This window comes from Perognathus longimembris, chromosome 28, assembly GCF_023159225.1.
Source record: "Perognathus longimembris pacificus isolate PPM17 chromosome 28, ASM2315922v1, whole genome shotgun sequence".
In the NCBI taxonomy this organism is placed as follows: domain Eukaryota; kingdom Metazoa; phylum Chordata; class Mammalia; order Rodentia; family Heteromyidae; genus Perognathus; species Perognathus longimembris.
This window is the reverse complement of record NC_063188.1, coordinates 25,878,440-25,890,462: the sequence shown is the minus strand read 5'-3', so window position 1 is coordinate 25,890,462 and position 12,023 is coordinate 25,878,440. Positions and strand designations below refer to the sequence as shown.

At 38.0% G+C, this 12,023-nt stretch overlaps 1 protein-coding gene across 1 annotated transcript in view; it reads left to right on the top strand.

Moving 5' to 3' along the window:
• Nucleotides 1-11,621, top strand: part of Wdr44 (WD repeat domain 44) — a 78,654-nt gene extending 67,033 nt beyond the window's left edge. Inside the window, exons 15-20 of the mRNA XM_048335998.1 lie at nt 3,553-3,744; nt 3,920-4,021; nt 4,234-4,349; nt 6,696-6,823; nt 8,533-8,667; nt 10,548-11,621. Of these exons, the coding sequence (XP_048191955.1) occupies nt 3,553-3,744; nt 3,920-4,021; nt 4,234-4,349; nt 6,696-6,823; nt 8,533-8,667; nt 10,548-10,642 (768 nt within the window). The 3' untranslated portion in view covers nt 10,643-11,621. The remainder of the gene's footprint in view (nt 1-3,552; nt 3,745-3,919; nt 4,022-4,233; nt 4,350-6,695; nt 6,824-8,532; nt 8,668-10,547) is intronic.
• Nucleotides 11,622-12,023: the final 402 nt, after the last annotated feature.

Here is a 12,023-nt window from a genome sequence, read left to right as displayed (position 1 = left end):
TTAAAATCAGCTTACATTACTGTTGGATTTCATATTAAACAGGGAGAAGAAATAATTTCATATACAGCTGAGCATACTATAAATATAATAATATAATAAAAAGTCATCCCAAAGAAGAATATGGTATAGCTAAAGTATCCTATTAGAGATGACAGATATTGGAGATGAAGGAATAATAGGAAAACATCAGTGAGTCTTAGTAGCACACACTGTAATCCCAGCCCCGAGAAGATTGAGGCAGGAGGATCATGAGGTTTGCTACATAAGAAGATACTGTCTCCAAAAAAGAAATCTGCCCAGTCACTCATGCCTATAGTACTAGCTACTCAGGAGGTTGAGGTCTGAAATTTGGAGCCACCCCAGGAAAGAGACTTATCTCCAATTAACCAGGAAAAAAAAGAAGCAGAGGCATAGCTCAAATGGTAGAGTGCCAGCCTTTGGTGCAAAATCAGAACAACAGCACAAGGTCCTGAGTTCAAGCCCCAGTACTATAAACACTCATAAAATGACATATGGAAACTACTTAAAGATCGTAATAAAAAGAAGAGGCAAGAGCAAGTGTAAAAGGTGATGGGTAGTGGATAGGCTGGAATTGTAGGAAGATTGGAAAGGAATGAAACAAAGCAAGCACTGAAAGAAGCAGAGACCAGGATTCATTTTAAGACATACTGTATTTTTTCCCCAATATATAGCCTAGACTAGCATAAGATGTGCCACTTACTCTGTCTTTGAATTCACAATCCTCCTGCCTCCACCCACCCCCTATGTTTTTTTTGTTTTTGAAATTAAGTTTATTTTATCTGTTGCTCTGACTAGCCTTAAACCTAGCAATTCTCCTGCCTCAGCCTCCCGAGTAGCTAGGACTGTATGTGTACTCCTGTGTTTGTTCATATTTTTAACCTTGCTTTTCCTTCTTATTCATTTTCTTTTTCTGTTTATTTGCCAGTCCTGGGGCTTAAGCCCAGGGCCTGAGCACTGTCCCTGGCTTCCTTTTGCTCAAGGCTAGCACTGTACCACTTGAGCCACAGCACCACTTCCAGCTTTTTCTGTTCATGTGGTGCTGAGGAATGGAACCCAGGGCTTCATGCATGCTAGGCAAGCACTGTACCACTAAGCTACATTCCCAGCTCTTTTTATTCATTTTCAATATAGAAAATCTTTTAAAAGGTTTCCCTTACAAAGTGTTATATATAGTTACAACCAAAGGAGAAAAACTATTGTAGAATTCAAGACCTATGATATAGAACAGAGCCACCAGATGCTTACACCTGAGTTAGAGTCTTGCAACTACAAGTACAAAGGAAATCACATATTGGTGCTAACTTCACTAGCCAGCCCATTAAAATAAGTGGAGGATTTGAGCTGACCCTAAGCTGAATTTCCCTCCTTCACTCCCTTCCTTGATGTGCAGCAATATTTCCAATCACATTCTCATGTCTATTTTTTATTTTTTGCCAGCCCTGGTCCTTGAACTCGGCCTGAGCACTGTCCCTGGCTTCTTTTTGCTCAAGGCTAGCAATCTGCCACTTGAGTCACAGCGCCACTTCTGGCTGTTTTCTGTATATGTGGTGCTGGGGAATTGAATCCAGGGCTTCATGTATAGGAGGCAAGCACTCTTGCCACTAGGCCATATTCCCAGCCCTCTCATCTCTGTTTAATGCCTGCCAATTGTCTTGTTAATGCAACATTCCAATCCTATTTCCATTTCTTTGTCTTTTCCTTGAAGTTAGAAGACAACATTTTCCCCCTGAATATAGTTTCCTCCCTATGCATTTTTATAATATAAGAAGTAATAATTCTGAATTCTTAGAAGATTTGGTTAAGAACTTCTAAAAATTAAAAATGTCTGGTTTAAGGTTTCTTCTTCAGTCATTCATTAATTTTCCTTGTTTTTATTTTGGAAACATAAAATTGCTCCTTCAGAAAACTGTTGAGGGGCTGGGAATATGGCCTAGTGGTAAAGTGCTCGCCTCATATACATGAAGCCCTGGGTTCGATTCCTCAGCACCACATATATAGAAAAAGCCAGAAGTGGCCGTGTGGCTCAAGTAGTAGAATGCTAGCCTTGCGCAAAAGAAGCCAGGGACAGAGCTCAGGCCCTAAATTCAAGCCCCAGTAGTGGCAAGAAAAGAAAAGAAAAAGAAAACTGTTGACCTGGAGGAGTTTTGAAAGGGGCTTGGGAAGGAATGAAGTAATGTCAGTATTTTCTAAGGCGCTATGAGTCTACTCTAATGTTAACTGTAAGGAAAGTAGCAATTGGAGGCAGCATGCAAACATGCACGTATGTATTGAGCAATATCAAATGAAATACTTTTACTTGTTCATTTCTTCTGGTAGACACTGGATATAGCTTAATAAACCACAGACATAAAAATAGCTATCATTTATAGATTGTCTTTGACAGGCTTCAGAATTGGGTAGGAATCATAATCTTATATGAAGAATAGAATCTGTTTCTTGTTTTGATGTCCCAAATATTTACTCTTCAAGTCTTATTTAGCCAAAAATTATACCAGATCAGCAGACTGGTTTGATGTACAGCAAGATCCCTCAACCTTGGTATTATTGACATTGTTTGTTATAGGGCAAAGGAACATTTATCAGTTTGTGTGGCCTCTATCTATTATGTGTAGTAGGTGGAAACTGTCAGTATGAAAGGTATCTTCAGACAATGCTTTGTGTCTACTACGGAGCCACACTTGCTGAATGGAGAGCTTATGGTCTGTGATTGAATAGTTAGGTGATTCTCTGCTGACCTTTTACCAGAGTCTGGAAAAGAGTGGCTCCAGAACCTTCTAACTGATGTTGCTCATATCTCCGTGTTAGGTGTATCCCAGAGAAGGGTATGTTGTAAGAACATAGGATAATGTTTCCCAAGCCATGGTCCTTAAAGGTACTAGCCTCGTACTTGTTGCTACTTAACTCCCCTAATACATTGGGAAAATCAGCTGAAAGTTACAATAAAGTCATTTGAACGTCATCTCTCCCAAACAAATGTGATTTCTTTCCTTCTGTTTTCTTTTTCTTTTTTCTTGTGCTGGTCCTGGGGCTTGAACTCTGGGCCTAGGCACTGTCCCTGAGCTCTTGTGCTCAAGGCTAGCACTCTACTACATGAGCCACAGTTCCACTTCTGGCTTTTTTGGTGGTTAATTAGAGATAAGATTCTCACAGTCTTTACTGCCCTAGCTGGCTTTGAACCTTGATCCTTAGATCTCAGCTTCCTTAGTAGCTAGGATTGCAGGCATGAGCCATTATCACCTAGCTCACAAATGAGGTTTCTAATTATGGTTATTCTTATTACATTAAATAATGCTGGCCTAAAGAATAATACTTTAGAGCTAGTAGATATAACTTAATGGTGGAGCACATGTCTTCATGCATGAGACCCTGGGTTGAATCCCCAACACACACATACAGAAAATAAACAGAAGAAATAAATAATTTTTAAATTACAAATACAATTTTAATGTTTCCAATAGACTTAATGTTTTTGTCTTGCTGAACTTTTCCTGATGTCATAAAATAAAACATTTTCTTCTGCCACCTTTTTAGGATGATAGGTATTTTCTAAGTGGGTCATTGGATGGAAAGCTCCGCCTTTGGAACATACCTGATAAGAAAGTAGCTTTGTGGAATGAAGTAGATGGCCAGACAAAATTGATCACAGCTGCAAATTTCTGTCAGAATGGGAAATATGCAGTAATTGGGACTTACGATGGTAGATGTATCTTCTATGACACAGAGGTAAATGATTATCTTGAATATTAGTGGAATACTTTGGCAGTTTGGACTGGTTGTTTATCTCCTCTTTTTATAAACTGCCTTATATGTAAATTAGGGAAAATAATACACCCAGCTGAAAATTGGATTCAATAAGTTGGAAGATTTCTCTTCTGATATTTTTATGATTTTGTTTTAGCATTTGAAATACCATACACAAATACATGTCCGATCTACTAGAGGGCGCAACAAGGTTGGAAGAAAAATTACTGGCATAGAACCTTTACCTGGAGAAAATAAGGTACTTATGTTATTCAAACCATCTCTCTCCACACTCTGCATAGATTTTTCAAGATTAGTTTTCATATTGGAGCAAAGAATATATTCTCTTTCTATAGAATGCTATCTTTCCTAGTCTTGACGTTTATTGGTTTTGAATATGTGTAACACCTTTGCTTGATTATCATTTAATTTAGATGAAAAGTATTAAGTTTTCCTTTGATTTACTTTCAGATACTGGTAACCTCAAATGACTCCAGAATCAGACTGTATGACCTCAGAGACTTGTCACTGTCCATGAAATATAAGGGTTATGTTAATAGCAGCAGCCAGATCAAAGCCAGTTTCAGGTAAATTGGCATTGAGAAATTCCCAAAAGGAAACATTCCTACACTCCTGTTTTTCCATTTATCTATGTCTGATGTTTATATGGGATATAACTGAGATCTCGTACCACCATACAGTACTTACCTTGTCTACCTATATGATTGAAAATTATCTACTTCCAGATGAAAAGACCAAAACCTACAAAATTAAGGGTTGGCCTAAAGTCACAGTTGCAAAGCTAGGTTTAGAAGACTAAACTTCGGGCTGGGAATATGGCCTAGTGGCAAGAGTGCTTGCCTCCTACACATGAAGCTCTGGGTTCGATTCCCCAGCACCACATGTATGGAAAATGGCCAGAAGGGGCGCTGTGGCTCAGGTGGCAGAGTGCTAGCCTTGAGCGGGAAGAAGCCAGGGATGGTGCTCAGGCCCTGAGTCCAAGGCCCAGGACTGCCAAAAAAAAAAAAAAAGGAAGAAGAAGAAGACTAAACTTCGTTATTTTTGCTCTTACACTTTTTGTGTGTATGTGAAAGTCCTGGGGCTTGAACTCAGGGTGTGGATGCTGCCCTTGAGCTTTTGTGCTCAAGGCTAGTGCTCTGCCACTTGAGCCACAGCTCCATTTTCAACTTTTTAATGGTCAGTTGCAGGTAAGAGTCTCATAAACTTTCCTGGCTGGGCTGGCTTTGAACCATGATCCTTAGATCTCAGCCTCCTGAGTAGCTAGGATTACAGGTGTGAGCCAAAGCACCCAGCTTTTTGTACTTTTATATACGCTTTTGACACAAGGCTTTCCCACTATTATGTTGGTATTTTTTAGATCCAGAAGCCAGCAAAGCATTTTGTCAGCCTAAAGCAAAAGTGTTCTGTTTTAATGGACATTAAGGATAAGATCTCTGTTTATTTTATTTCATGTTTTGGTCTCTGAAAAAATAATTAAGAAAGCAAGGGAGGTGGGGTAAGGGCTGGGGGGAGAAAAGGAAGGAGAAAAACAAGGAGGGGGATAACTGGTATGACAAGAAATGTATATGTAATCACTAGCTTAAGTATGTAGTTGTAACCTATGTACAACATCCTGACGAGTTAAAAAAAAAAAAGTACTCTGTCTTTACAATGTTACCTGCCATTATTATTTGAACTTTTAATTTGGGATCTATAGGTTTTCCTAGAGTAGGATTGTATGCCCGCATGTTTTGCTTACTATACCTGTCTCTTGTCAGTTTTTTTTCTTCTTCAGTCACCTAGTAATTCAATTGGTAACGTACTTCTCTGATCCCTTACATTGTTTTTCCCACTGTGAGTTTGCTAGTGTTCTTCCACTTGAGACACACCTCCACTTCATGCTTTTTTTAGTGAGTACATTTCTTTTGTTTGTTAGTTTGTTTTTATCAGTCATAGGGCTTGAGCTCCAGGCCAGGGCACTGTCCCTGAGCTCTTCAGCTCAAGGCTAGCGCTCTATTAGCTCTACCACTTGAGCCACAGCACCACTTCCAGTACATTTTTTTTCTTTTGCCAGTCCTGGGGCTTAAACTTAGGGCCTGAGCACTGCCCCTAGCTTCTTTTTGGTCAAGGCTAGCACAGCTCCACTTCCAGCTTTTTCTGTGTACGTGGTGCTGAGCATTCAAACCCAGGGCTTCATGCATGCTAGGCAAACATTCTAACACTAAGCCACATTCCCAGCCCAGTACATTTGTTTTTAATCATTGTTATCCCTTTCCTCATTATCTCCCACTTACCCCTTCCTACTTCCCTCCCCAGAAAGTTGTATGGTTCTTATCCCACATAGTGTCAAGTGAGTATCAATGTTGCATTGGTTCATCCTTTGTCCTTCTGTTTCTGTGATTCCCTTTTCCTTCCACATATCGAATAATCTTATATACAGTGCATAAGATACAGAAAACTAAGAAACTAAAGAAAAAAAGAGGAAAAAACTATGTACAGGACATAATAATAACTTCTTATTTCCATATAGTGGAGTTCATATTGATAGACTTTATTTTATATGGTCCTATGCACAAAGCAGTTGGGTTATTGAGATCCCCTGTCAAGAATATCATAGACATATTCTAGTTCTTACAAATGAGGGAAATCATGCAACCTACTGTTCTTTGAGTCTGACTTACTTCACTTTCTGGCTCTTTGCTGGTTAATTGGAGATACGAGTCTCACATACTTTCCTGCCTGAGCGGGTTCAGGTCTCATGTCTCAGTTTTCAGTTCAGCTCAGATCTCAGATCTCCATCTCCTGAGTAGCTAGAATTACAGATGTGAACCATCAGTGCCCAGCTTCTTTTAGGAATTTTGGATTAGGAAGCACCTTTGCAGGGAAACCTAAAAATGCTTTTCTTTTTTTTAACCTGTCTTTTCCAAATGTAGCCATGATTTCACTTACCTCGTTAGCGGTTCAGAAGATAAATATGTTTATATCTGGAGTACTTACCATGATCTAAGCAAGTTTACTTCAGTCAGAAGGGATCGCAATGACTTCTGGGAAGGTATTAAAGGTAAGTGAATATAGTAGAATTCTATTACAAACAATTTTGTGTAGGCATTATATTGAAGGAAATTTGGTGATTATAACTAAGTTTGCTTTATATTTGAATTAACTGTACCATTGAAGGATTTACCCTGGCTTAAGATTCAAGTAGTGATGCAATCACATAACCCAGATATGGTATTTTGTTACTTTCTGCTTTTATTGGTGTATATTAATTGTACTATTAAGTGGTCTATTATGACATTTTCATGATAACTGCATACAGTGTACTCTAATTATGTTCACCCCTTCATTACTGTGTCTTATTCCCCTCTTGCTTTTCCTTCTACCTCTCTAGTAGTGCTCCTATTTTTTACAGACTTTTTTTAACTTTAAGTTTTCTCTGTACTCACTTCCACAAATGAAAGAAAATATGTGATACTTATCTTTATAAGACTGGATTATTTTGTTTCACATTATTATCTCCACTCTTCAGTAAATGACAATTTCATTCCTCTTTATGACTGAATAATATTCTATTCTGTATATATGACTCATTTTTCTTTACCCATTCATCCTTTGATAAACTGATTCTGTAACTTGTAATTTGGCTGTTATGAATAGTGTCATGATAAATGTAGGTGGGCAGTTATCACTATAGTAAGCTGAATTTAATTCTTTTGGTTTAAATACACAGAGGTGATATGACTAAATCATATACGAATTCTAATTTTAATCTTTTATGGACCCACCATACAGATTTCAATAACGGCTAGAATCGTTTTGGTTCCTGCCACCACTGAATAAGAGTTCCCCACCCCCAACCCCATCCTTGCCAGCATTTGCTCTTACTTGTTTTCTCTATGATAGTCATTTTGACCTGGTTAAGGTATAGTCTCCATGTAGTTTCACTTTGTACTTCCTAATAATGGCTTAAGGATGTTGAATATGTTTTTTTCGTGTGTTTATTGTCCATGTGTACTCCTTTTGAAAACTCTGTTTTGTTCATTTGCCTAATCCTTGATTGCATTTTTTTGTCGGTGGTGGTCATGGGGCTTGAACTCAGTGATTGGGCACTGTCCCTGAGCTATTTTGCTCAAGGCTAGTGCTCTACCACTAACCATAGCGCCACTTCCGGTTATTGACTGGATAATTGGAGGTAAGAGTCTCACAGAGACTTTTTCTACCCCGGCTGACTTCGAACCACGGTCCTCAGATCTCAACCGCTGAGTAGCTAGAATTGTGGGCATGAGCCACTAGCACCCAGCTTATTTGGTGTTTAATTTTTGAGCTCTTTATATGTTCTGGATAATCCCCTGTCAAATACATTTCTCCAATTCTGTAAATTTTCTTCAACTGTGATTTCTTTTGCTGTGCAGAAGTTTTTTATTTTAATACAATCCTATTTATCATGGAATTGTAGAACCTGTATATAATATCTTTTAAGAAAATACTTGTGGGGGAAGTGGTGCTGTGGCTCAAGTGGTAGAGCGCTAGCTTTGAGTGGCAAAGCTCAGGGACAGTGCCCAGGCCCTGAGTTCAAGTTCCATGATGGGCCAAAAACAACAACAAAAAGAAAATACTTCTGGGTTTTCAGATCGCCTTATTTACTTCTGTTGACTTATAAGAACATTTTGCATATTTTTCTTAGTTTTAAAGGATGTTTTATGTATTATCTTTTTTGTCTTCATACCTATTATCAAACTTATCACCTATCATGAAATAACTTTTCCCCAGCACATAATGCAGTTGTTACATCAGCCATCTTTGCTCCAAACCCAAGTTTGATGTTATCTTTGGATATGCAGTCTGAAAAATCAGAAGGAAATGATAAAAGTGAAGATGCAGAAATTTTGGACTCCACATCTACTGGTTGGTACCTGTATTTTATTTGTCCTTTTTTGTCTTTATAGAAATGCAAACAAGACATACAAATAAAAAACCTATGCGTTTCTTATACTAAACTGTCATTTATGGAAGTGTCTAGTACAGTCATTGCCTACACATAGTGGGTACTTTCATAAACACTTGTTGGCTGATTGATTAAATTCAGATGAAAGCAAGGTTCTTTTCTATTCCCACAAATTTGCCCTTCCCAACATACATAGCTAGTAACAAGCCTGTAATTTCTTGCCATCTGTCATATATGATTTGAGAATGAATAGTAAGTTCAACTGTAGAAAATTAGGAAGTGAAGCCAAACACCAGAGGCTCACATGTATAATATTAGCTCCCCAGGAGTCTGAGACCTGGAGGGTTACAGTTTGAGGCTAGCCTAAGTGGAAACATCCAAGAGACTCTACCTCCAGTTAACCCACAAAAGAAATGGGCTGCAAATTTGGCTCAAATGGTAGAGCGCCAGTCATGACCAAGCCATTTTGAGGCCCTGGGAATTGTCCCAGCCTAGCAAGCTGTATGTTGACTCTCCTTCCTTTGGATATATGCCCCAGTGATAGAACAGGGTCACATTGTTTTACTGAGGATACACTCTTAAACTCAGGGACTGCGGTTATAAAACAATTACCCTCTTTTATTTACTGCTGACATATTAATTAGGCAGTTTGAGCCTCAGTGTTCCACATGTGTAAGATAAATGATGATGGAAAACTGTTTCCAGCATTGTGATAAGAATTAAAGGTAACATATGCAAGGTGCATAGCAAAGCATCTGGCACCTAATGAACATTATCACTATCAGCCTTCATTATAATTGAGTCTTAGAAAGCATTTCATACATGACCTCTTTTTTCTTCTCCCACATCCTAACCTCCTGGTTACTGCTGCTACTGCCAGAAGGGTGGTAAGGAATGTTCAAGGATTAAGAATATGTTTTCAGAATATCTAAACGTAGCCATTTGACCTGACTCATACTGTACCCTTTCCAACTAGTTTAGATTATCTTCTTCCTTACTAATTGGTATTTCCTACATTTATAGTTTTTACCTCTGTGTAACTGAGTCAGTTAACACAAAATGTGTGTGTGAGGCTGGGAATATGGCCTAGTGGTAAAGTACTCGCCTCGTATACATGAAGCCCTAGGTTCGATTCCTCAGTACCACATATATCGAAAAAAGCCGGAAGTGGTGCTGTGGCTCAAGTGGCAGAGTGCTAGCCTTGAGCAAAAAGAAGCCAGGGACAGTGCTCAGGCCCTGAGTCCAAGCCCCAGCACTGGCAACAAAAACAAAACAAATAAACAAAATGTGCATGTGTTCCATAATTTTACACAGTTGCAGATGTGAGAGGCAAGCATTTTTGCCATTCACTGTAGCTTTATAGATCTCCATTATGGACCCTAAAGGTAAAAGGTGCTGTCAGCATTCACAGAGGGAACATGTCTACTTCATTTCATGGCGGTTTCAGTGTGTCTGTGATACAGCAAGCAAGGCCTTACTGGCAACCTCATTAGCAACAGATTTGCCCCGCTGATCCCATTCAGCCAGTATTCCAGTCCTGCAGATGAATAGCATCCTAGTCTGTTGTAATGAAATGGAAGCATTAGATGACTCAGAGGCCTCAGTTACCTAGAAGTAAAGCCAAGCATCCAGCTCCAAGGACCTGTGATATCTTCAAGGCAAGAAACAGCTAAGTCAGGCAGAAGTGAGCTTCAGAGAAAGGTAAGTTACAGGAAGGACAGAAGGGTTCTGGAGCAAGCTAGAAAAGTTCAGTGTAGGGTGATGAGCTTGTGGTGATTTTGGCAGCAGGCTCTGCATATTCCTTTAAAATCAATTAATACCCTTTTTCTATGCTTTTAAGGTATTGGGAAGACAGATAACACAGAAGTTCTTCTCTCTGCTGACTTCACTGGAGCAATCAAAGTGTTTATTAACAAAAGGAAAAATATATCTTAATTTGAAATTACATTTAAAAATAAGCTTATCAGTAAGTTTCTATATGTATCAGAACTGAAAAAAGTATGTAGTGTTTCAGGCTAACATTTTTTTAAACTTTTATTGAAAGTTGTTCATGTGTAATATATTTTTGAGAGGCAGTGTTAGTGATCTAGGGAGCCGTGGACTAATAGACTAGGTGAGAATGTGGCTAGATTAACATTGCCAAGCTTTAGGCTTTATTTTTTTTGTTATGTTTGTGTTTTGTTATATAATTAGGAACATGCACAAGTTTCTGCATGAAAAGATATTAATATATTAATCACATGTGCGTGCCTTTTGGTTTCATGCACTAAATCTAACAAAGTTAAATTATTTTAGTGGCTCTTTTGGCCTCTTATGGGGGGATAGTCTTGTTTTTAGTTTAAACAATTTCTTTTGCACAACAAAATTTCATTTTTAAGAAAAGTGATATCTTTTGACTGAGTTATTGTTTTGAAAAATGTTATATAGATTTTTCAGTAGGTCAATAACCATGTATAAATGGTTTTTATAAATTTCTCAATTTGGGGACAAGATTTTTTTTGTGGTCTAAATTGTGGACTTGAGATTCTTTTCTTTGTAAGTGTATATATACATATAAATATATAATTTTTTTTCTTTGCCACACTGGAGCACAATGTTTCTATGTAAAGAATTCTTTTCATTCTTTATCCATGAGCACCAGGCTTTGCTCACTTAAAAAAATAAGCCACATTAAGGAGTGAGTCTTCTTTTTTACAATAATGTAAAAACGAACTGTTTACATTTTTTAAAGCATTGTAGTTTTTAAAAATTCAGCTGTTTTGTTTTATGTTGTTGAATTTGAAAGCCTTTGTAAATATCAGTATAGTGTACCAATGACATAACATATGGGGCAATGGAGCCCTGATTATGTTGTTGATGGTTGGCATATGTTCCTGAAAATTAAATGTGCATTATTAAAACTTGGTCGAAAGCACTTGTTGAATATGACTTATTTTCAGATGACTAGTAAATCAAGGCATGCAAAAAAAATCTCTCTGTAATTATTTTTAGCAAACAGAAGCCCAGATTTATATTCCAAATGTATATTAGCATTGTGCCTTTAAAACTTAAAAAACTGTATATCTGAAATAAATACCACCCAGACTTCATCTACATGTTCATCTAGATGCTCTTGGAAAATTGGAGGTATTTTTATTTAGATAGGACTGGAGTTTGAACTCAAGGCTTCTAACACTTAATAAGCAGGCACTCTACCACTTGAGCCATTCTACCAGCTCTTTTTTTGCTTTAGTTATTTTTTAGGTAGAGTCACATATTTTTTCCCAGGTAAGCCTCAGACCACCATCCTATCTACGTAGACAGGCATGCATTACTA